The 25,567-nt window shown below is 35.0% G+C and overlaps 2 protein-coding genes across 6 annotated transcripts in view; both read right to left on the reverse strand.

Moving 5' to 3' along the window:
- Window positions 1-11,732, reverse strand: part of LOC136033125 (uncharacterized) — a 118,207-nt gene extending 106,475 nt beyond the window's left edge. Inside the window, exons 1-3 of one of the 3 annotated variants that reach the window (XM_065713755.1) lie at window positions 11,633-11,703; window positions 8,504-8,657; window positions 2,193-2,366 (exon numbers count right to left, since the gene is read on the reverse strand). In XM_065713755.1, the coding sequence (XP_065569827.1) occupies window positions 2,193-2,358 (166 nt within the window). In that variant the 5' untranslated portion in view covers window positions 2,359-2,366; window positions 8,504-8,657; window positions 11,633-11,703. Of the gene's footprint in view, window positions 1-2,192; window positions 2,367-8,503; window positions 8,658-11,592; window positions 11,612-11,632 lie in introns of those variants that run through there. The other 2 variants (XM_065713754.1, XM_065713756.1) reach the window with 2 other exon arrangements.
- Window positions 11,733-18,614: 6,882 nt separating this feature from the next.
- Window positions 18,615-25,567, reverse strand: part of LOC136033127 (uncharacterized protein KIAA2013 homolog) — a 69,043-nt gene continuing 62,090 nt past the window's right edge. For all 3 annotated transcript variants that reach the window (XM_065713760.1, XM_065713762.1, XM_065713761.1), the window contains exons 10-11: window positions 20,103-20,280; window positions 18,615-18,728 (exon numbers count right to left, since the gene is read on the reverse strand). In XM_065713760.1, coding sequence (XP_065569832.1) covers window positions 18,710-18,728; window positions 20,103-20,280 — 197 coding nt within the window. In that variant the 3' untranslated portion in view covers window positions 18,615-18,709. The remainder of the gene's footprint in view (window positions 18,729-20,102; window positions 20,281-25,567) is intronic.

The following is a 25,567-nucleotide window of genomic DNA, read 5'->3' on the forward strand; positions in this document are numbered from 1 at the left end:
ATCGTCCTTCTTCTGGTTCAGTACATCAAATAAAACAGAAAACCAAACAAGAGTACACATATTCCCTGCGTAGAGCGAGACTGAATGCCTGGGATGGTCCTTGTGACAAGAAATCCTGGGATCGTGTTATAAACAGTGTAAAGTGTTCAAATCCAATTAATTCGTCTCTTCGGCTATGTAACTTTGTTTCTCATTGTAAGAATATTTTGCTTTCATTTAATATTAATCTCCAAAATCATTTTACAAAGCTTGTCAACTCACTCCTCCCAATTCGTATCAACCAATCTCAAGTGTTATCGGTGGAATCTGGTGTTATACTCCGAGCTCTTAAGCAAGTAAATAAGCCTGAGTCTCTCGATAGTTATGGTCTTTGCTTCAAGTTTTTTGCTGATGATTGTCCTGAACTGCTGAAGCATTTGCAGGTATTGTTTCAGATGTGCTTGGCACAGTCTCTTGTGCCAGATAGTTTTTTGTCCGGTTGTATATCTCCCATAGTTAAGAGGGGTAAGGACCCCAGTTCTAATTACCGTCCTATCACTGTGTCTTGTTTTGTTAGTAAGTTATTTGAATATGTACTGCTACCGGCCATTAACTCCAAGTGCAATTTTACACCCTTCCAGCTTCGTTGTAGAAAAGGTATGGACTGCGTTCAAGCTCACCATATTGTGGGTCGGCTAATGAAACAAGCTGTTGCTCAAAAAAGTCCCCTGTATTGTTTGACTGTTGACATATCTAGTGCTTTTGACAATGTAATTCATTCAAATGCTTTGTTTTCTCTATCAGTCTCAGGTGTTAACCTTTCTATTGTTTCCGTGCTTAAGTATTGGTATGCTAAATCTTTAGTTATGATGAAGTGGAATGGTACTGTAGGGGAGTATATTCCTGTTAAAAAAGGCGTTAGGCAATGTGCCGTGTTATCCCCGAGCATATTTAAATGTGTTTTAGCTTCGTGTCTCCAACGTCTTCAACCGTCAATTTTTTACAATGATAATTTAGGCATTAGTCACGTTGCTTATGCTGATGATGTTCTGCTTCTTAGCCAGACAAAACATAGTGTAATTACCAACTTTGACCGGCTTTCAGCCGCACTATCAACAGTAGGCCTTTCAGTTAATGCCTCCAAAAGTGAGTTTTTGTGTTTTGGGAGTCCTCCACCAGCATCACCTCTCTGTTTGGGTTCTTCAACTATACCATGTCCAGCAAGTATTAGATGGTTGGGTCTCTCTTTTTTCACGTCACTTTCGTCTACTTGCTCCGCTATTACGTCCAGCGTGCTGAAAAGTATGCGGGTGGGTTACGCGAAGATTTCACCAAATCGTGGCCGGTATAACCGACAAGGACTATGCCGTATTTATTCTAGTTTTTGTGCCCCTGCTGTTTTTTTTTATCTTTTTGGTTTTGCGTTCCTCCTTTGCAAGAAGGATACAAAGAAAATACGTTCAGGATATTTTAATTATTGTAAGTATTTGCTGCGTCTGCCCCGGTGGTATCGGAATCATACAGTCGTTTCTAAATTTGGCATCGTTAATTCGCCCTCGCGACTGAAACATTTATTTAAAGATATATCTCTTAAAACTCAGCAAATGATTAATGTTTTTGACACTCTTTGGCTATTTTTTGAATTGAGGTAATTTACTTATGTTGTATGTTGTTATGCTGTTATGTTGTTTTTTTCTTGTTTTTTCTTTTTTTGTGTGTGTTTACTCCACAGTTTAGTGTATTTTGTGGGTTATAAATAAATTATTATTATTATATTATATAATATATATATATATATATATATATATATATATATATATATATATATATATATATATATATATATATATATATATATATATATATATATATATAGAATATATATATATATATATATATATATATATATATATATATATATATATATTCTATCTATATTTACCTATATGTTACTTATATTTTATCATTACTATTTAGCCTAAAGATTATTTCTGTAAAGCTAATGGTTCATATTCGAACAAAATAAATTATGAGTCGAAAAAGAAATGGTACAGTAGTTAAACCTTCATTGCATATAAAATTCATATGATCACTTAAACTGCATTCGTATTACAGCTTATTGCACACAGAGGGAAAGCATGAGGAAATAAGAAAAAGAGAACTGTTCTTCTGCATGAGACCTAACCGCAAAGTGGAACGGTTAAATGACTTACGAAACTCAGTGAAAGGTGAGACGGGTTTTTCCAGGAAAGTTCCAGAATCCAGGGCTTGTCTGGCTTCTTCTTTGGTTTTGAACCCATAGACGACAAGCTCAAAGTCCCAGGTAATTTTGATAATACAAAGGTTGAATAGGGTCTTCGGTTGCTTATTCACAGGCATAGATAATTCTGAAACATAACATGTCTTTTAAACACTTTATATGACGTCCCCACGACTTATGAACTAGATTATAATTCGGTATCGAAAATATAACGCGTTTCATTCGAAGGATTACCTACTTTAATACAATTGTGTATGCCAGGAGGTAGGCAACAAGCGTGGAATCAATTGTATCATGCACAGCACGGATGAGTATTGTGGGGAAGAGCGCTGCTGTATGTGGTACAATAATGTGGCACTTAAAAATGTACCCTACACGCGAGAAAGAGATTGACCCCTTGGTTTTAAAACAACAGTACATAGCCTTTTTAATGCAATGATTTATTAACCTAAAATTTAGACCTGACCCCAATTTAAACTACAATAATTAACTATAGTTGTGTAATAATTAACTATAAAAAATTTAATAGTGCACACACACATATATATAAATATATATATATATATATATATATATATATATATATATATATATATATATATATATATATATATATATATATATATATATATATATATATATATATATATATATATATATATATTGCTAAATCTTGAAACAAAACTTTAGTTTTGCGAACATACCTGAAAACTATGGCTAAATCTTCAAACATAACTTTAATTTTGCGCACGTACCTGAAAACTATTACTAAATCTTCAAGAATAACTTAAATTTTGCGCACGTATCTGAAAATTATGGCTAAATCTTCAAGAAAAACTTTAATTTTTTGAACGTACCAGAAAACTATTGCTGAATCTTCAAACAAAGCTCTAATTTTGCTTAAGTACCTGAAACCTACTGATAAATATAGGTCATACACGTTAAAAGTTTACTACTTTAGTCATTATCATAGCTCTACACACCACTAAGGGTGGAACAAAACGATGGTATTTATGATATGCCATAAACTGATCGACTATCCATAACTGACGTAGTCACAGCTAGTCAGAATGACATAGTCATGATGCGCTACGTTTTATTATGCCTCTTAAAAGGATTTCAACTTCTGACACAAACTACTTTTATTTAGGGTTAGTTATTCAAAATAATTTTGAAAAGTGAAAAAATAGTTTTAAGGTACCCGTTTGACTAAATCTTCAAACAAAACTTAGTAAAGGTGTGGAGCTTTTTCCCATAGGTGCTCTCTTTCTCTGGTGCGCAGGATTCGTTCCCCTATTTAGACACTGCTTACTTGCCTGAACATAAGTATTATCTCTGAAATACTTATTTCTGAAATACACAGCATTCACATGGAATTCTGACTAATGGATAGTTCTTCTGGAATTTGTCTGTTTTGACGGGCGTTTTAGGGCTGAAAAACTCTTCCTGGCTGATTTATATACTATGGGCTGCCTCCTCGTAGTATCATAATATTTGTAGGTATGAATATACAATGGGTCGGAGGTAATAGGGTTGGGACTGTATGTGCAGGATTTCGACTTTTGTTGATAGAAGAGCATCGCCAAGTGTTGCCGACTTAAGCACTTCGTGTAGACTTGAGAAAATATGCTGATCCCCGTCCTGCACTAGTATCCGGGATCATTGCTTTTCCTGAGGCCAAAATAATTTCAATGATTTATAGAACACGAAAATTGGAACTTGGAATGACTTTAAAAAATGACTATTGTATCTTTATTTTGACTGACAAATTCAGACGATTCGAACTGGACTTATTAGGATTTTCATAAACTCATATTCCACGGGTAGGAAGCATGAAATTAGGTGATATAGAATTTGTTTACTCAAGCAGGAAGGATGGGGTACATAGACAGGGAGTAGGACTCACGATGAATAAGGAAGCTGCTAAGTCTTGTTCAGGCTCGGAAGGTATTAACACTATAATACTAATTGCTCATTTCATGACTAAAAAGTTCAGGGTATCAGTTATAGTAGTATATGCCCCTGTTGAACCGACTGTAGGAGATACTAGTGACTCAGATGAATTTTACTTACAGTTACAGGAGCAAATAGACAGGGTCCCAGGAAGAAATTTGGTGTTTTTACTAGGAATTTTTAATGCCCAGGTCGGTAGAAATAGGGATAGACGGTATTCTAGCCTAGGTAAATTTGGTGTAGGAAAAGAAAACAGTCTTGGCTACAGACTTTTGCAATTTTGTAGGTAAAACAGTCTAGTTATAACCAATACAGTGTTTGGCCATAAAATGGCCCATAAGTTGACACGGTATTCACGTGATGTTAAGACAGCAAACCTTATTGATTACGGTACAGTAAACTGAAGACTGGCAGGATCAATACAAGATACTAAGGTGTATAGGAGTGCTGATATTGATATTAAAAGTAAAGATCACCATCTGTTAGTGTCTAGGGTTAACTTAAAGCTGAAATTTCAGAAGGACAACTACCCCCGAGAAGTTATGATGTTGCTAGACTCCAGGATGAGAATTTGAGAGAAACTTTCCAGGTACAGTGGAATGCTAAACTTGAGAGTTTAAAATCTGACAATTTGGAAGATGGTTGGAATAATTTTAGAAAAACAATTTGTGAAGTTGCTGATGATGTCTTAGGGAAGAAAGTTTTTACAATTCACCATGACTTGATGCCCATAACTATTCAATTTTAATTCAAAATTAATAGAGAGGAGAAGGGGTTTGTACAAGAATTATTTAAGTGATGGATCATATGAAAAGAAAAGGAATGTAATGAAAGTGGAGGAAGCATTAAAATATGAACTAAGGAGGTGTGAAGTGGAGGCCCTGGATAAAATTGTCGAGGATCCAGAAGATGCAGCTAGACGGTATAATAGTAAAATATTGTACTGGCATGTTAATAAATTGAGAGGGAGCAGTAAATCCGAACTTGTCCCGGTTAAAGATAGGAGCGGGACCTTGTTAGGGATAAGGAAAGAGTTAAAGAGAGATGGGCGGAACATTTTAAGAATGTACTAAACCGAGATACAGCTTCAGGAAAAGACATGAAGGAAAATGAAAAAGTTTGTGATACCTTGGATGTGAAGGAAGATTTGTTTTGTGAGGAAGAATTAGCAACATTACTACAAGGATAAAAAAAAATTTAAAGACTCCAGGTGCTGATAGTGTGGTAAATAGGTGTCTTAAATATGGTGGCTTTGAGGTTAGAAATTAGGTGCTGAAGATTATGAATATGATTGTTGAAAAAGAAGAAGTACCTAACGATTTTAGAAAAACCTTAATTAAACCACTGTTTAAGAAAGGTGATAAGAGTGAGTGTCGTAATTATCGAGGTATTACTCTGGTCTCTATAGGTAGCGAAATACTTGGTAACATGATATTTTTTAGACTGAGAGATGCTATAGATAAAGTTTAAAGAGAAGAAAAGTGCGGTTTTAGAAAAGGAAGAGGATGTGTCGACCAAATGTTCACTCATAAATTAATAGTTGAGAAGTGCCTTAACACCTTTGGTTCTCAGTTTTATATATTATGAGCAAGCATTTGATTCTGCTGATAGAACAGCTTTAGCTGTTCTATCAATTCTATGTGCGAGAATAATACTGCTGCGGTTAAGGCTGGAAATGAGGTTAGCAGCTGGTTTTGTATCAAATCAGGAGTTAAGCAGGGTTGTGTTTTATCCCCTTTTATATGGATCATTCGGACGAACTTTGTCTTAAGGAGCACAGAAAAGGCAATGGGAGACCATGGAATCAAATGGGGAGGAAAAACTCGCTGGACTTAGATTATGCTGATGATTTAAGCATCTTAGGTGAAAACGTGAGCAAAATGAACGAGCTCTTAGAGATTCTGCGAGTTCAGTGTGCTAGAATAGGTTTGAAATTAACATTAAGAAGACTAAGTCACCAAGGATAAGAATAAGTGAAGATCAAAAGGTGACTTTGGGTAACGAAACGATAGATCAGGTAGGTAGCTTCACTTACCTTGGTAGTATCATTCGTAAAGACGAGGGGAGCAGTGAAAATGTTAAAAGTAGAATAACTAAGGCTCAGGGAGTTTTTTTCAAAATTAAGAAAAAGTTTGGCAGAATAGGAAGATAATTCCGTAAGCTAAGACTAGAATAATGGAAGAATAGGTTTGAAATTAATGTTAAGAAGACTAAGTCACCAAGGCTAAGAATAAGTGAAGATCAAATGTGACTTTGGGTAACGAAACGATAGATCAGGTAGGTAGCTTCACTTACCTTGGTAGTAACATTAGTAAAGACGGGGGGAGCAGTGAAAATGTTAAAATTAGAATAACTAAGGCTCAGGGAGTTTTTTCACAATTAATAAAATAGTTTGGAAGAATAGGAAGATAAGTCCGCAAGCCAAGATTAGAATAATGGAAGGTACAGTGATGACAGTGGTCAAATATGGCTCTGAAGCATGGGTACTCCGAAAAGCGGATGAAGATATACTAGATGTTTTCCAGAGAAATTGCCTACTGATTGTTCTGGGTGCCCGGGTGACTGACCGTAATTAAGACAGTAGGCTGTACGAAAAACGTGGATAAATCCCGCTTTCTAGGGTTATCATGAAAGAAAGGTTGAGATGGCTATGGCACACTCTGTGGATGAAGGATGACAGATTGACGAAAACTGTCTTTTTTGGCCAACCATCAAGGGCTAAACAGAAAGCAGATCGTCCTCGTTTGGTGTAGGAAGATGTCAGAAAAAAGAGATTTACGGGAAATAGGAACTTCCTGGGAGGGTGTAAAGAGGCAGGCTTTAAATAGATTGGGATGGAGGAGGAGTGTGCGTAGCTGTGTTGGCCTCAAGCGACTTGGTACAGCGGTGAGTTGTTGGTAGCAATAGATTTGAAAAGGACTAGTAGACTTTACGAGTAGATTTGAAAAGATTTGAAAGGCAGAAGAAAAATAAACTACTAGCTATAAAATAACAGCACCGTATCAATGGTTTACCTTGGTGGCGGTTTTGCCTACAAGGGACATTTGTCGCTGGCACGTAAATTAATTTAACGGCAACGTAGTGTAGGTATTTCTGAGACCCTATATTACGAGACTTGAATGGATCAGCTTTTCTTGGAAATATAGACTTTATATTGAAAATCTGCAGAGTCGTGATGGATTTGGCTGCCAGCGAAGCATTCCTGATATTGACTACTAAAACTTCGCCGTGTGATCCCCATAAACTGGATCTATTCTGTTGCTGCAGAATCGCAAGGACTTTCACCGCACTTGTATCTAATGATGCAGATTAAGCAGTGAGCAAGCCCAGATCCGTCTCTATTACTATTTTACTCTCAGTTTGGAGAAGAAAGTCTGGCCAGATACACATTTTTCCACCGGTTCATGGTAACGAACAGTAAGTAAGGAGCGTTAAAAGTTATGACCTGAGAAAATTTACTTGATTTTTAAAATACGAGAAAGACCCCTGGAAAGTCAGGGAATCGTAACAAAAATCACACCATAAGATTCAGTGTATCAGAGAACCCTACTGTAGAAGCCTCAACCTCCTAAATACAAAAATGTGGAATTTTGAATTTTTTGCTACAAAAAAGATCACAGATGGTGTGTTTATCCGTTTTTTTTTCCAGGGGCTATCTAGAAGACTGGGAAAGGTTGCCATCGAACGGAAATTAAACACTCTAGTGCCCTTTTTAAGGGACCAAAAAGATTGGAGGGCATGGGGGATAATGACCCCCTCCTCCCACACTGTCCGTCGGGAGAGGCCTGTAAGTTACACATTCTTACTTTCAATATATATTGATATTTTGGATCAAGTTTTTGCTTACATTAGTTCATGATTTTACCAAATTTCAATAACAAAAACTGTAATTACAGAGTATTTTGTAAATTCTTTTTTAAGCTTCAAATAGTGTAATATGAAACAATCAATAAAAAATTATATTACATAAAGGAATATTAAAGAAAACAATATTAAAAATTATTCGGGCTTGGGACAAAGACTGGCATTAAAAAAAGTAACATGTCAATGTTTCCCCCGATGTTTAGTTCTATTAATCGGTGATTAACTGATTAATCTCGGAAAACACTGTAAGAATGGATACTGGTGGCGGGAACGGACATTAATTCTATTCTATAAGTTTCGGCAGTTTCCACATTATTGAATGTTTATTTAATTTAATTAATTATTATTTAATTTAATTTAATTAATTATTATTTAATTTAATTAATTATGTTTATTGAGTTTAATTAATTAACGTTAATTATTTAATTAATTATTTAATTATCTTACTATTAACTGATTAATCTTGGAAAACACTGTCAGAATGGATACTGGTTGCGGGCACGGACATTAATTCTATTCTAAAAGTCTCTGCAGTTTCCACGTTAGTGAAAGTTCCACATCCAGTTTTTCAAATAGTGTACTTTCTGAGCGTTGCAAAGGCCTTAAAATAAAAGTTGCAATTTTAGATATTTATCAGAACTAAAGAAATATATTAGAGCTATAAGACGAGAGTATTCACACGACAGATCTGAATACTGCAAGTTAAAATAATCAACGAGAAAATAGCGTAAGCCATTGTTCGTAAGCCTGGGGAGTCAGACCCAATAGAAAGGAGTTCATCAGTCGGTCTGAAAAAATTGCACGCTTCTCTACCAAATGACTTTTTATTTATTAATCGATGAATTCAATATCAAACATACGTAACAATATCACATCAAAAGTAAAAACTTGGAAAAAAGAATAAGATATGTCGCTCAATAAGTATTTAGATAATTCGGCTCTACTGATAAAACAGCTAAAATCTATTTTTTATAGACAAATAATTAGGTTCAAATTAGTATGTATCATAAGAGGTGTTAGGTTTGCGGATTTTTGTTTTTAACTAGTTTACTTTCTTTTTCTTTATACTTGATTTGAAGCATTTCAAATTATTTTATTTCTTATATCAGTTGGTATACAGAATCTAGAATCAATTAATCTTTCCACAAATCCCAATTTACAACTGAAACCAAAAGCTTCAAGAGAATACAAAAAATGTTAAATTATTAAATAACTTGGAATTAAGAAGCAAAAATTGTGCTAAGATGAGTGTTTATATCTCATTTTTTTTATTTTTTATTTTTTTTTTTTTTTTTTTACAAAGCAAGCAATCCTGTGAAAAAGAATGCCTATACTTAAGAGAAGATTTATTCATCATGAAACACACATACAATGTTAGATTCGGCTATTCCCCTTAAAGGCTCATTAGGCTGTAAAGAAGGGGCCTTTAGAGGCCAATGAAGTTTTATGAAGTTTCACTGAGGTGCGTCATTTTACATTCTAAGGTTAATGTCTTCTTCTCAAAAATTCCGACAAAAATGATGATTTGTAAAATGCGTTGTGAAAAGTTAAAAGTGGCTTGAAGAAGAATTACATATAGCTTCAGTTATAAACATAATAATGAGAGATGCAGTAGTAAATTTAATTTTTTTTTTTCAAAGAAAAGACTTCCAAATAGTTCGTGGTAATGAACATACCATCAGATTCAGCGTATCAGAGAACCTTACTGAAAAAGTTTTAATCTCATACCTACCAAAAATGTGGAATTTTGTATTTTTAGCCAGAAGGCAGATCACGGATGCGTGTTTATTTGTTTCGTTGCTTGTTTTTTTTTTGCGTTTTTTCCCCAGGGGTGATCGTATCGACCCAGTGGTCCTAGAATGTTGCGAGAGGGCTCATTCTCACGGAAATGAAAAGTTCTAGTGCCCTTTTTAATTGACCAAAAAATAGGAAGGCACCTCCCCCAGAGGCACCGTTGGAGGGGCTACAAGTTACAAACTTTGACCAGTGCTTATAAATATGAGAAGTTTTTTCACCTGAAAATAAGGAGCCGCATTAAAACTTAAAACAAACAGAAACTATTACGCATATGAGGGGTTCACCTCCTCCTAATACCTCGCTCTTTGCGCTCAAGTATTTTTAGCAATTTCAACTATTTATTCTACGGCCTTTGTGATTCAGGGGTCATTCTTAAGGAATTGGGACAAAACTTAAGCTTTACTGTAAAGAGCGAGGTACTGACGATGGGGTGAACCCTCTCATATACGTAATAAATACATACGAATACAGAGGTTCGTAACGTAAACTAATTCGTAAGTTACGTATATATTTTACTAATAAAAACGTTCGTAAGAAATTAAAAGTTCTAGTTGCCATTTTAAGTAACCAAAAAATTGGGGGGGGCAACTAGGCCTCCTCCCCCGTTCCTTTTTTCTCAAAATCATTCGATCAAAACTATGAGAAAGCCATTTAGCCAAAAAATAAATATGCAAATTTCGATTCAATTATTCATATGCGGAGAGCCAAAATCAAAGCGTGCATTATTTCAAAAACGTTCAGAAATTAAATAAAAAAAAAAAAAAACACAAGTTTATAACTGAAAGTAAGGAGTGACTTTAAAACTTAGAACGAACAGAAATTACTTCGTATGTGAAAGGGGCTGCTCCCTCCTCAACACCCGACTCTTTACACTAAAGTATTTTTACTGTTTCAAAAAGTAGAGGTGAGGGAAAGAGTCAAACTTTAGCGTAAAGAGCTGGGCGTTGAGGAGGGAGCAGCCCCTTTCATATACGAAGTAATTTCTGTTCGTTTTAAGTTTTAAAGTCGCTCCTTACTTTCAGTTAAAAAAACTTGTTTTTTTTATTTAGTCAAGCAAAGATACGGATACAAATAAACAATTTCGAAATACACAATTACCTTAACTTTTACGCAAAGAGCGGTGTCTAAAGCAAATGTATAACACAAGCAGAAAATTAAAATTTCAAAAAGTGGAATTTGTGTTAAGGTATCGGTTGAGCTTCACGCATTTGCTCCTCCCCATACCTCCCACTGAAATTCAAAGGTGTTTATGGGGTTTTGCTGTATTTTCTGAAATTTTCAATATAATTGGTTGATATTGGGTCTTGTTTTCAAATTCACCTTTTCATAACATTATGGATAAATCTATTATAACTTGAGCTTGTCTTTTCTACACAGCAAGAAAATACACTACAAATGATATGCTCAAAACAATCATCTATTCTAGGGGGCGGGGGCACTCTTAGCTCTGCCTAAGAATGAATATTTGGAATCAAATTTATAATTTTTATATTTTCTATTTAATTCATTGTTTTCTTCTTTTTTTCACTGAGGGTGATCCTTGTGGATTAATGTATACTTGCTTAGTCTGTTGCTTCATAATTTACCGAATATATTTAAAAAAAAGGCTATTTTGCTGTCAGTAAACTAAGCATCAACTATTTCCAGTTTAACGATTGTCTTGTATCTCTTTTATTTTTTAATAGATAAATTCCTAGATGAATGCACAATTCCTATATAATACACTAAAAAATAATTACAGATTGCGTGAAAGCTAATCTGGCAAAATAAATTGCGAACCTTTCACAAGATCTTTCCAGTATCACAAAGTCACGCGAACTTCTACAATCAAACTCTTAAAGAGATCTTGGCAGAGTTTGAACCTTTTCTTGGACACATTTATAGTAAACAAAATAGACTTATTTTAATAGATGGCTCTTAAGCTAAATTATTTCTTTCTGAAGATTAGGGTCCCTTCCTTCATTGAAAGGGTAATCAGAATCTCAGAGGGTAATTACTGGGTGAATAAAAGAAGAAAAAATAGGAAATTACCTGCATGGACAGGTCCAACCTGGAAAGTGCACAGGATTTGTTTCTAAGGGTTTTAACACCGCCAGAGATTGCCAGCAAAAATGAACAGAAACAGGTTAACTATATGGCAAATATATAAAAACAGATTTTAAGGAATGGATAGTTCTTCTAGGTTTACTTTATTTTCTTGGACTGTCTAGCTTAATCTTGTTCTGTAATTTAATTATGGGCTGCCTATTCATTGTAATAGGCTAGACTATCTGCATGCATGAACAAACCATAAGGTAAAAGTAATAGTCCTGCAACTTTCTTGTGCAAGCTAAGTACTCTTATTTTTAGGAGTTGCATTGCCAAGTGTTGAAAACCATGCATAGACCAAGGTAGGCTAGTTCTGGCACAAGGCCTCTACTGAAGTTACGTTCTAGGGAAATTCTTTTTGTTCGGTTGTAAACCAGCTCAAGCACTCTGTACAGTCTCGATGAGAAATTACTGGTACTTGCCTGTACTAGTGGCACTGTTTGCTTTCCTTAAGGTTCTAAAGATTTTCAATAAATTAAATAATATGAAAATTGAAACTAATTTAGAAGTTTTGAGCCGAACTTGACTAGATGAGTCTAAAACTCACCTACAAGGAAAATAAAAAATTAAGTTGGGCAACATCAGACCTGTCACATGTTCAGAGGGCCAAGAATAAGCATCTAGGGAACAATTTTATTCGAAAACTTGACTTTTCTAGAGGCCACTTTGGACTCAAAACTCGGTTGCTGAAGGGCATGGCAAAGAAAAAGTGTTGAATACTACAAAAGATGGCCCTTATCTGAAGGGGTACAGCAAATAGAGAATGGATTTCTCACCATGGTCTGTCAATGTCAAAGCATATACCTCTCCATGACTAGAGACCTAGCAATGACTAAGAAACCAACCCCCTGTGAAACATCATTTAATGGGAAGATTTTGTTTTCATGAGCTACTCCAAGTATTCTTTAGTTATTCATTTTTTTTTTTTACTTTCTTAATTTTTATATGAACTTTCCGTACATGAATAATTATGAACAAAAAGTTGAAGACACAGCCTGCTTTTTTCATTTTGCGCTATCTTCTGCTGGAACAGGAATGTGATCGGTAACTACTTCTTTGATTCTATCTGCTTTTGACCAGTCTAGAGAGCAACTGTTATCTCTTTACCTCGGCAGCCATTAACAGAATTCTATCGATCAGGGCTTTTGCTACCTGCATCTCAGTAATGTGCTTCTAGGTTGCCTTCAGCATCGCGTTGACAGCTTGTCTCTTGGAATTTCATGCCTCTTTTTTTTTCTTTTAGAAAACGTTTTAATTTGACAGGCATATTCCAGAAACATTGGAACATAAAATAGGAGGGCTTAGAACCCAATAATGTAGAAGATGGATAGACGAATCCTCATAGTGTAGATTGATGGAAGATGGCAGATTTATTATGCTTACCTTTGTTTTTCTCCGGATTTGACCTTTCAATACTGAAAGAAGTTTAACACGGAGTTATGAACTGAGAAAAATGCATCCTAAGGGTAGGATCAATTAAGGACACTAGAATATATTAAAAAGACCACCACCTAGTAGTACTCGGAGTGAGTTGAAAGATTACCTGAAACGACTACTGCTTACCAGGTAGATACGACATTGACAGATTGAATGATAAAGTTTGATAAAATTATTCCAAGAGCAATGGGATATCCAATTAGATATTACACCATGGATGGACCAGTTTTTAGAAAATGTCTTGTGAAGTGGCGGGTGGTTTTTAGGGCGACACTTAGAAAATCAACCAGAAACATTAGCGAAAAGCTTTTTTTTAATCTTCAAAGACATATGATTTTTAACTAAAGATTAGTAATACAAGACTTGAATTAAAATATGGATACAAAAAGCTACGGCAATAACAGTTTCAAAGTATGGCTCAGAAACACAAGAAGTTCAGAGGAATTGTCTAACAATCAACTACCTTTTCGGGACGAATTATCTAAGGATAATTGAAGGCATTCGTTTGAACAACTGTATATCTTCCGCTGAGCTGAAAAAAACGTGGTTCAATTCTACTATCTAGGGCCGTAGTTCCCAACCGATTTTGGACCATGCCCCAAAAATCCTGATGCCCCCTTGTGGTATTTAAATTTTTTATTCAGAATTATACATGCGTTTATCTGAAGGAAGCTTAAAAGGCCCTTAGATTGGTATCTACTGAAAAATATTGTCTAAACATAACACCGTTTATAAAATGCATAACGTCATTACTATATTGTTCTATATCTTTTTCGCTCTTTAAACGCATGTGAATGTGACTTATTCCACGTGATTTTTTTTTTTTTTTTATCAAAAGTAAGGCTCTAAAGTATAGTATAGAAGTATAGAAGGATGCACGCCCTGTCCATGACCCACCAAATATTGCCCTGCCCCACTGGTGGAGCCTGCGCCCAGATTTGTGAGTCATCTAGCCAATCTAGGGCAATAATGATAGAAAGGTTAAGATGATTAAGTCATGTTGTATGGACAAAACATTTTAGGTTTGCGAAACCTTAGTTTTTGAAAATTCACGAAAGTAAAACAGTTCAAAATAGGGATGATACCTTTTTATTGACAGTGAATAGATATAAAATTATTTAACTGGATATTTCGAACTCATATACAGTGTTCATCATCAGCAGTATATGTGTTCGAAATATCCAGTTAAATAATTGTATATCTATTCACTGAGTTTTACTGCTGATGATGAACACTGTATATGTGTTCGAAATATCCAGTTAAATAATTTTATATCTATTCACTGTCAATAAAAAGGTATCATCCCTATTTTGAACTGTTTTACTTTCGTCATGAAAAGGCAGTGTGGTCTTCGAAGTTATCTATTTTTGAAAATTCAGACGATGTTAAAGAAAAATTAGCTCCATTTGAGTTAAAATAGTTCTTAAGAAAAGATTTAATAAAATAGAAAATTATTGGAAGGGAGCAGAGTGGGTGGGACAAAAGAAAAACGTCTGCAGTTTTGTAGGCTTCAGGCGAACAGTTTATGTGATGGGTGTCACCTAGTAGTAGTAATGTCTTTCAAATTAATCATTACTCTGAGTTCAGGCTCACAATGAACCGTTTTTTACTCTTAGCGGTGTAGGAAGGTTATATTAGTTAGTTTAAACCGCTTTGGCAACAACAAACTAATTTTGAGTAGACGTATCTGGTGATTTAAGCATAATTACAGCATTAAACAATGAGCTAGTTCCATGCAAAGCAGAGACAGTAAATATACATAGAGAACCAATATTCGTCTTTTCAATACCAAATGATTTCGCAGATATGTAAAACCAGATTACTCTCGATCCCCTAAATCCTTCAGGCCAGAACAGCCGCAATTAAATCTCACAAGTCATTGAATATTTTGTTTTCTGTGCACTTATCATAGCTCCACGACAATCCGCACGAGGGTCGAATCAAGAGTCTGCTAATCTTGTGGCTTATTTAAGAACAGAACTACTAGTTAAAGAAGATTAGCTAAAGTAGCACAACCACTATACCACTATAAAAAGATTCAACCTATATAAATATACAATCACTATTTAAAGATTTCAGAATCACCTTGAATGAAAATGACTTGGCGGACTGACTTATGTCCTCTTGGGTCTTGTTGAGGACATCTTCTTGGCAAGTTTATAGATCAATTTTCTACATGATGTCCAATCGTCTGCTTGTTTCAGAAGGCATATGAGATAAATCCCAAAGTGACCGTGCCATATTCTTAAGCCAACTTATCTTACTTAACCTAATTCAACGAAATGAATTTTCTATTTGCCTAAAATTAAGGAGTGATTACATCTTCTCGCACCGACTCGAAAAGACGGACAAATCGGAAGCGCAAGGATTACACGTATTTTTTCCAGGTAAAGTTTCAATATACAGGATAACCCATTGCCAGTGGCAAAATTCTACCAGTGACCCTAAGTTTATGCACCCCTTCAGCAATTCTAATAAATTTCCTCCACACTTATAAATTGCACGATTGCACTTTACATACAATGTCAGCAAACGTACCGTAAATTAATGTATAAGGACTAAACTGTATATGTTATCTGATAACATTTCAAAATAGTATCTCTTACCCTTTGAAGGGTTGGATAGATCCACTTGGTAAAAAATTGACCAGCATTTTGTAGCCTCCTTGCCTATAAAGCTTTGAGTCTCCTATTCCACATAGTTAGGGACAAACGAATGAAGTCAGAGATATCCTGACTTTAAGTGGCAAATTTACTTTCTGTTTTGAGTCTCACGATCATTTTCGTAAAAATTAGATTAGGAGAATTTCGCAAATATCACTAAATAGCAATATGGACAAGATACAAGCCTTTATCACTCAGCCTCAAATTCTCAAATTTCCCACACAAATTTAATGTGTTTTTCGTATGATAGGCTTTTTTTTGCGGTTTTTGAATTTGTATCTTTCTCCCAGTCTGTTCATGTGTAAGCCCGTTTTTTCATATCGGATTTAAGATACTATCATCATTTAATAGCCATTGATCCTGGCAATTATCATTTTTTTCTTTTTAAAGTATCTATTATAACTTCTCTTAAAGAAACTGAGAGATAGCTCTTCTGGGGCAAAACCTAATGGGAGGACATTCCACAAGGTGACAGTACGTCGAAAGAAGCTCTTTTTTAGTTTCCCTAACAGGAAGTTCCCTGCCAGAGGTAGCTCACAAGAACAGTACCATGGAGAGTAGATCTCATCGGGTTAGCTCAGCTCAGTATAGGTTTCGACAATTCCTCCGATGGAAGATGGTATCCTTATATAGTATTCCAGTGAAAGATAGGATGGTTCTTTCCGACGTAAAGCACTGAGTTCACCACTTCTGTAATAGTTGGCAACACCACCACGTATAGGCACTTCTGTAATAATAGGCAAAGGGAGGTACATGAAACTTTATATTTACAAGACGTTGTCACTCTGATTGCTTGACTTTGAATTCACCAGAAAAGAGTAATATGGTGTTTTGGGACCCTAAAAAACAAGGGCAAGCATGTTCAATAACGGGCCTAATACAAGACGTGAATAGCATTAGGATGCATCGATTCGGGAGAAGGTTCATGCAATGAAGGACAGCTTCTAACTTCCGGGACTTGAGTTCTTTTGCCACTTTGCCCAGCCCACATGACATCTGACGAGAAAAAATCCTTAAAGACTAAGAGTGTTGACGTTTATTATTAACTCCCCTTACACACAACATTAACCTGACGTGTACACAAACAATACATCTACAATTCATGCTTTGGATATCAGCCACTATTTGTTTTATTTGTGTTGATATCTGGCCAGATTATTGATATTGGGCCAGATTATTGATATCTGGCCAGTTTAAATCGTTCCGATTGTCTGGCCAGTCCTCAATCTTTAGCTGGCCAGTCTAAAGCTTCCTAGATCACTATGATTAGGGATAGCAATTGAAGTCGTTATATCATCACCATAATGGTGAGATGCATTCATAAGATTATTCCAGAGGTCATTGACAAACACCCAGAAGAAAGTCTGGTCAGAGAAGGCTTTCTTGAGGTACTTCAGCTAGCATTAGGTGTTGCTTCAATATAACACTGCAAAGTACAACTCTTAATGACCGTTGACAAAGAAAATCCGCAAGGACCTAAAAGACTCAACCATTAACTCCATAGAATAAGTGTGCGCATTCACAAAAAAATAAAGGAAGGGGGGAAGCAAACATTTTTTTTTATTTTCTCAATGAAGATACAAAAAAATCCATATTGAGCAAACATACCTAAAACAGAGTTTCCTCATTGAGTAAACATACCTAAAACAGATCCTCCTCATTGAGCAAACATACCTAAAACAGATTCTCCTCATTGAGCAAACATACCTAAAAAAGATTTTCCTCAATGAGCAAACATACCTAAAACAGATCCTCCTCGTTGAGCAAACGTACCTAAAACAGATCCTCCTCATTGAGCAAACATACCTAAAACAGATCCTCCTCATTGAGCAAACATACCTAAAACAGATTTTCTTCATTGAGCAAACACCTAAAACAGACCCTCCTCATTGAGCAAACATACCTAAAACAGATCCTCCTCATTGAGCAAACATACCTAAAACAGATCCTCCTCATTGAGCAAACATACCTAAAACAGATCCTCCTCATTGAGCAAACATACCTAAAACAGATCCTCCTCATTGAGCAAACATACCTAAAACAGATCCTCCTCATTGAGCAAACATACCTAAAACAGATCCTCCTCATTGAGCAAACATACCTAAAACAGATCCTCCTCATTGAGCAAACATACTTAAAACAGGGAGTAACGGCGACTTCACTCTGAAAAACGGTCAAACCACCTGTCAAAGTCAGTACAGTACACAGCTAGAATAAGAAACAGCCAGGATATAGAAATAACAATGTAAACTTCCCAAATCTAGAAGAGTGCCATGGCCAACTGCACAGCTCTCGAATTTCCAAAAAAAAAACAACATATCATACTCGATAAAAGGCTTTTGTAATGTAAGAAAAGAAGGAGAATGTCTTATCAAAGAGGCTATTAAAAATATCAGTAAGAGAATCGCACCTAGAATACTTCAGAAGTTTTGTGTCAGTTCAGCTTATTTCTTCTACTACGATAATATCAACAAGTCTTCGAAATACTGGAAGTATTATATCCACGCTATTCATACTATAAAGAATTCGTGATCTTTTGTTCTAAATAAAGAAAACTAACTTGAGTCAACAAATTAAGACTTATTCCGTTTATAAAAATAACAACATAAGATCACAAAAAACAGCAGTTGAAAGCATACAATCAAATAATCTTCTCCTTCAGGAAGAATTAAAAGTCGGAAAATTTTCTGAAAAGAGAAGAAGATTAATTAGAGTGTATCTTATTACGTAACTAATCAGGTGTAGAAGAAAAGAAATTTTGTCAGGACGTCCTCAAAAGTACACTCTAAGAGCGAGAGACGGAGGCGAAAGTTTAGACAGTTATCTTTTGTATGAATGCAAAGTTTCTAGGTGGGAGGGGGGAAATTAAAGAAAAATAGCTTCATAAACATACATTTTTAAGTGCCATATTTACTACTGCTGACTATTTGTTTTGTCAAAAATTAAATAAGATAATTGTAGTTAGAAAATTATCAAGTTGTACATAAAGTCTGTACAATTTTGGACAATTATCTCAATTTGAAGGTACTTAGGGGGTGGGGGATCGGCTTAATCAAACAATCACTTATACAAAACAAGAAAAGAGATGTAAAAGGAAGCTTGGGTTCATTACTCCCTACCTGTACGTCTTTCTCACAATGGGTTTGAACAAGCCGTTCACTGAAGTCTACAAAAGCAGGAAATTCACAAAATAAATAAAGGGAAAAACAGACGAAAAACAAGTCTCAAGAATAAACTCTACAGCACCGAGAAGAACAAACCTTTAAATTACAACTACGAATCCAGTTTAGTGTACCTGTTTCAAACATTATTATGAAAATGAAACTTCGGTTATGAACTAGACCTGTACATTACACATTTTGACATGCTAGGTGCCCACCCTTGAGCAAATGTTATATGTTCAACAAGCTTTGAAGTATTATCATTTGTACAGTTGCATATTGAAGCTTAACATTATAAGGTGGTGAACATGCTAAAGACATATTTAAAATTTCAAAAAAAAACGTGGCCCCCAGTATCACTATTTACTCTAATTCATTATGCAACAAAGTTTACTCTAAAACACTAGGTTTAATTAATTAGGTTAGACAATGTTAATAAGACAATGCCTAAAAATCAATTGTTCCTCCCGTTGAATTTTAATTTGTGGCATGTTTGTGGCCATGTAATTTTTGTTTGTGGCCAATGGCCATTGTAATTTGTGGCCTTTTCTATAGTTCATGGATTATACAATCATCCATATCCTGCAAATATGAATCCCTACAAAGTCTTTCCTCCAAAATATACATTTCCAAATAAAGTAAAAAGCTTTTTTTGTATCACCCCTTTAGAACTGATTAAAAAAAAACAAAACAAAAAAAAACAACATGATACGTGATCAAGCATCCTAACTAGAATGAATATATTAACATCATTTTGAATAATCCAGACCTTACACCTAATAAACATTATAAGTAAGCTTATCTAATACTAATCTATAATCTAAGAGTAATCTATAACTAACTATAGATAAAATAAAAATTAATACATTAAATTTGAATAATTGGACTGAGGGAGCATACCGAGAACGTATCCTGTCTTGATTTTGTCCACCGCAGTATTCTTGATAGATAATTCTGAACAAAAACAGGTGAAACAAGATAATGAATAGGAATACAGTTGCCCAGAAAAGTGTGGGTATCCAACCCCATTGGTTTCCATGTTTGTGTAAAGCAATGACATGTTGTTCATGCGCAGGCGCTAAAAAAAGAAACAATTTATTTGTACGATATTTAACTGAAAATCTAGAAAAAAGCAATGGCAATTAAGAAAAATTTAACTGAAATTATGTAAGTAAATGACAAGCAAGATTTCCGGGCTTAAAACCCTTTAACTTCTTACTTTGATTTTCTTTGTTTTTGTTTTCTAACTTGCCACGCTTTAATTTCAATTCGGGTGAAAATAATAACAGCTGTATAACACCATCTTAGGTACAGTGAAATAAAGCCAACTTTTTGATATTATAACAACTACATAAAGCCAACTTTTTAAATAATAAGAGCCCCATAAACCCAACTTTTTGAAATCATAGCAACCGCATAAAGCCAGCTTTTAAAATAATAAGATCCACATAAAGCCGACTTTCTAAAAATTTTAATAGGCATAGAACTTAAAACTAACTTAAAACTGAAAAAAAGGTCATTTTAAAGCAGTTTACAAACAACAAAAGCATGGATATCGAAATAACGACAATAACCTAAACCATAACAGAGTTTCAAGCAATCGTTCAGATTTCAAGGGCAAAAAGCCAGATTCGCTGGCTTTTTGCCCTGGAAGTTGTTGTAAAAGTTGGAAGTTGTTTGTAAGCCAGATTCGATGGCTTACAAACAACTTCCGTTGTTACGAACAATAGAACATCTACAATGTAACTTTCTGTATAGGTCCTGAATAACTTCTGTTTGTGAACACGAAAAAATGCCTTTCTATAATCTAAGAAAACTTCACAGGGATTTTAGAGTTAATAGAGTTAGTTTAGTTTGCAAAATCTAGAATTCTGATTTTAGTTCTGAGGTGTAACATTTGTTTTAGGAGTTAAGAGAGTTTTAATATAATAATATATAATATATATTAATATAATATATATAATATATGATAATTAAAATTAATTTAATATAATATTATATTACTTATTTATTTACAGCCTCGTACCAGTTTTGTAGAATTAATGACAGTTTTGCAAAGGTCAGAGTCGTAAAAAAAAAAAAAAAAAAAAAAATTAAAACAATCTTCGGTTTGATAAAGAGAATTTTTTTTCGAATATCTTATATCTTGTTTTATATCTTGTTTTGTTAAACAATCGGTGTTTTTATGGGATTTTTTCAAGCGTATGGTGGTAACGACACAAAAAGTTGGTAGCAACACTACAGCCAATTTTAGTCTAAACAATTTTAAGTTTGTCCGAGGGGCAGAAAATAAAATTAATTTTACTTTTTATTATATTTAGCAATGAAACATTTAAAAAAAATAGATTTTAATGTTTTAAAACGTGAAGATACGTTAAAAACATATTAAACGTCGCAGCCACATCGCGTTGCTGGAATATCGCATTATCAGCTCATTAATATTTCTTTCAGGTTTAATAAAATAACTGATTTGTGTGCTGAATATGTTTGTTATCTTTTATTAGAACTGTTTGTGCTTGATACATTTTCTTTTCTTTGTACTCCAAAGTGTCTTTCTTTGTTGTGGGTGATAAATAAATGACAGAGAATGAATGAATATTCGTTATTTTCATTTTTCATCCCATGCCTCCAAAGATTTTTGCCAAAGTACTGCATCTTACTAGCTCTATCTTTATTCTTATTCCATTCTCATCTTTGTGGAATCCTGGTAGTGACACATCCTACATAAAATCTTTTCCTAAATATGAGGGCAATTTATAGTTCAATAGTTCGGTAATTGGAAATTTTTCTAGCGACCTTTTTGACGCTGATCTTTTCCAGGGGTGATTGGAAGGGGAAAACTTTAATCTTCAAGATGTAAATGACATTGATATGTAATAGATGACTATGTCGATTTAGCAACATTCTTGATTCAAGCGGGTACATCAAATTGCATGGAAACAATAAATTCAGTTACCTTGTAGAATTATACAGAAGAGGTAAAGGGTAAATTTTTCCCCTTATGAAATTTCCATATTTTAGAGTCGAACAAAACATTTTGGGAAAGTTTATTGCTTCGATTGCCAGGTTGTGTAAAATACAAAAAGATGGATTTGCAAAATTTAAAGAAGAATAAAAAGGGTTTTTGACACACTCCAAAAGTAACTGAATACAATTGGAAGAGGAGAAGTGGAAGATGGAGCATAACTGGAAGTGGAAAAGTGGAAAGCTGAGCATAAGTGGAAGTGAAAAAATCGAAGGCTCAGCAAAATTGGAATTGGAGAAGTGGAAGACGGAGCAAAAATGGAAGTGGAAGACCGAGCATAAGTGAAAGTGGAAAAGTGGAAAAATACAAAAAGTTTTTCATAATATAAATAAAGTTCTTAACTGAAAGTAAGGAGTAACAATAAAACTCTAAATGGACAGAAATTTTTCGAAAATGAGGGGGCTGTCCCCCTCCTCGATACACCGCTCTTCACGCTAAAGTTCTACCACTTTTAAGAAAGCTTTTTATTTTAATTAAGATTACCCTTCTGTTTCAGGAGTCGTTCTTAAAAAATTGCGACAAATAATCAAGTTTTAGAGTAAGAAGCAAGGTATCGATGAGGGGTGCAACCCCCTCATATACGGAATAATTTCTGTTCGTTTCGATTTTTGATGCTGCCCCTGGCTTTCAGTTGAAAAAAAACTTATTCTTTTATTTAATTTCTGAACTTTTATAAAATAATGCCGGTAAATCTGGCTCCCTCTCCATGAACAATTACCTCCGCTACTGGAAACCCCTCCTTAGAAAATTCCTCTCATGTAAAATAGCCCCCTCTCCCATGTAAAATTCCCTCCGGGTAATTCCATCCTCACTGAAAATTTTCCCCGTAAAATTTCTTGAAGACAATTTCGTCTGAAAAATTCTCCTTAGTATACGTTCATTTGAAAAAGACTTTCATTTTTGATTGTTTTTCCGATCACTTCGATCTCCCTTTCCGTGGGAAATTTTTCCCGGAGCGTGGGAGGTTGGTTATGGAGAAAATTCCTTTTTGAGGAACTTCTCCGACAGAAAATTCTCCCATGAAGATTTCATCCCGCAGAAATCCCCCTCCACTGACAAATTCCCCAGACAATTCCAAACCCTCCCCTGGAACGTCTTCCCATGGAAAATTGGGTCGACAAAAATAAAGTAAGAACCACAAAAAAATTCCCCACAGGAGTTCTGTCAAATCCCCACAAGTCTGAATTTTCCCCTGGAAAGTTCAATCCTGGAAAACTTCTCTTAGCACATAAAAGTCCCTCCATAGCAACCCGCCACCAGCAGAAAATCCCCTCCTCCAAGAATATCCATACACTTCCCAATAACAAACACTCTACTTAAACAATGGGCAAATTTCATAACCTACAAACCTTTCCCCAAGGGAAGTGAGGGGTCTAGCTACCCCCAAAGGCATTGTTATTGGATCTTTCAACTATGCTAAACAAAATGGCTATCTCCAAATTTTTATTGGACGACTTTGGGGGAAAAGGGACGTGGGAGAGGCATTCAATCTTTTTGTTCACTTAAAAAAGGCACTAAAACTTTTAATTTCCGTTCGAATGTGCCGTCTCTTAAATTTCTAGGACCGAAGGTTCGGAATGATCAATCCTGAGAAAAAATAGATAAAATAAAATGCATCCATGATCTTTTTTTCTCAGGCCCTTAGCTTTTGATGGGTATTAATAAGCTTAAAGAATCTTATATATCTGGAATCAGCACAAAAAGCCAATTCTTTTGATGTATTTATTGATATCGAATTATGTGTTTTAGAGTTTCGGTTACTGTTGAGCCGAGTCGCTACTTACTTATAGCTCGTTACCTCGAACTGTTTGATCAGGGGCATTATGATACATCATTACTCCTGTCCTCACTTTTCCATGTGTTCCCAATCCGTCTGCGTAACAGGTTTTGCGCTATTTTGATGGCGCAGTGCTATTTCCTGCTCTATTTCATTCCTTGCCGTTAAGGCAGTCTGTAATTGCCTAAATGGTTTTATCATTATATAATAATATCCCCAGGCTTTTATAGTCAATCCCCCTACTTAAGCAGTAGTGAACACGTCCACGTGACTTTTCTTTTTCCCATTTCATAACTGTTGTATCTCAGTCAATTGGTCAGCAATCTTCAGCCTGACAACACTTATTATTTTTTCTTCCTCTAGAAAACTTTGTATAGGTTGAAGTACTAGATTTAGTTCCATGAATGCCGCGGCAACTCCATAGTACGTCGATGTGATCAATAGTCAGAAAATCCTTTGTACTCTTAACAAAGGGGTCATATGTGCCTGAATCTGAGTCAAATTGACCCAGACCACAACACTATACGACAGCAATGGTTGAAGTACTGCCTTATATAGATACATTATCTAGTTTGTAGCTAAACCCGGCTGCCCCCCCCTCCATTCTCTTTGACTTGATTAGGGAAGTTGCAGCTTTCTGCGCTTTCTAGCTCAAGTGATGATCAATTGTGATCCTTAGATATTTCACCTTTTTTTTGTGATTTTTGTGATACTGGGTGACCATACCCTTTAAAGTAAAACAACTTTCCAATTCTTTTTACTTGTGAATACTACCTCTTCACTCTTCTCAGCGCCATGACACTACTTACGCTTTTGTGCCCATATATAAATCGTCTTTAGCATTTGCTGCCCTAACTAAAACAGAACATTCAGGCATGTTCCTCCAATGAGAGACAACACATCATCGCGTATACCTGAGTCCTGAGTGTACCCAGAAAGCCATTCTAACAGACTCAAAAGATTATTCATAATAAGGTTCCACATATACAGAGAAGTCACAACTCCTTGGAGCATCTTTTCAAAATAGTTTTGGTTTATTTTTATTCCCATTAGCTTCATGACCACTAGCCCAGAGGCCGTTTTAGGGGAGGGACAGAAAGGGCACTTCCCCAGGATGCACAAATTTTAGAGGGCACAAAATTTCAAACAAATATTCTAAGGGTTATAATCATTTTGTAATTTTTTTAATTTTATTGATAAAGTAGCGGTGTCGGTTAATAAATAAAAACAATTAATAGATTGATAGTTGATTAATAAAATAAAAATAATTATTAATAATTAAAAATCTAAATCATAAATTAGAAATAATTTGAGAATAAACTATTAATTACGAAAGTAAAACAGTTCAAAATAGGGATGAAACCTTTTTATTGACAGTGAATAGATATAAAATTATTTAACTGGATAAACACATATATAGTGTTCATCATCAGCAGTAAAACTCACTTCTTTGTGTATGAGTCCGTCGGGTCAAAAGAAAGTTTTTGTACGTTTTTTCATCTTTCAGTAAAGCTTTTAATTTTGAATCGTAGTTTTTGGTGTCCATTACCACTAAAGGGTTAC

This window comes from Artemia franciscana, chromosome 11 (assembly GCF_032884065.1).
Source record: "Artemia franciscana chromosome 11, ASM3288406v1, whole genome shotgun sequence".
In the NCBI taxonomy this organism is placed as follows: Eukaryota; Metazoa; Arthropoda; class Branchiopoda; order Anostraca; family Artemiidae; genus Artemia; species Artemia franciscana.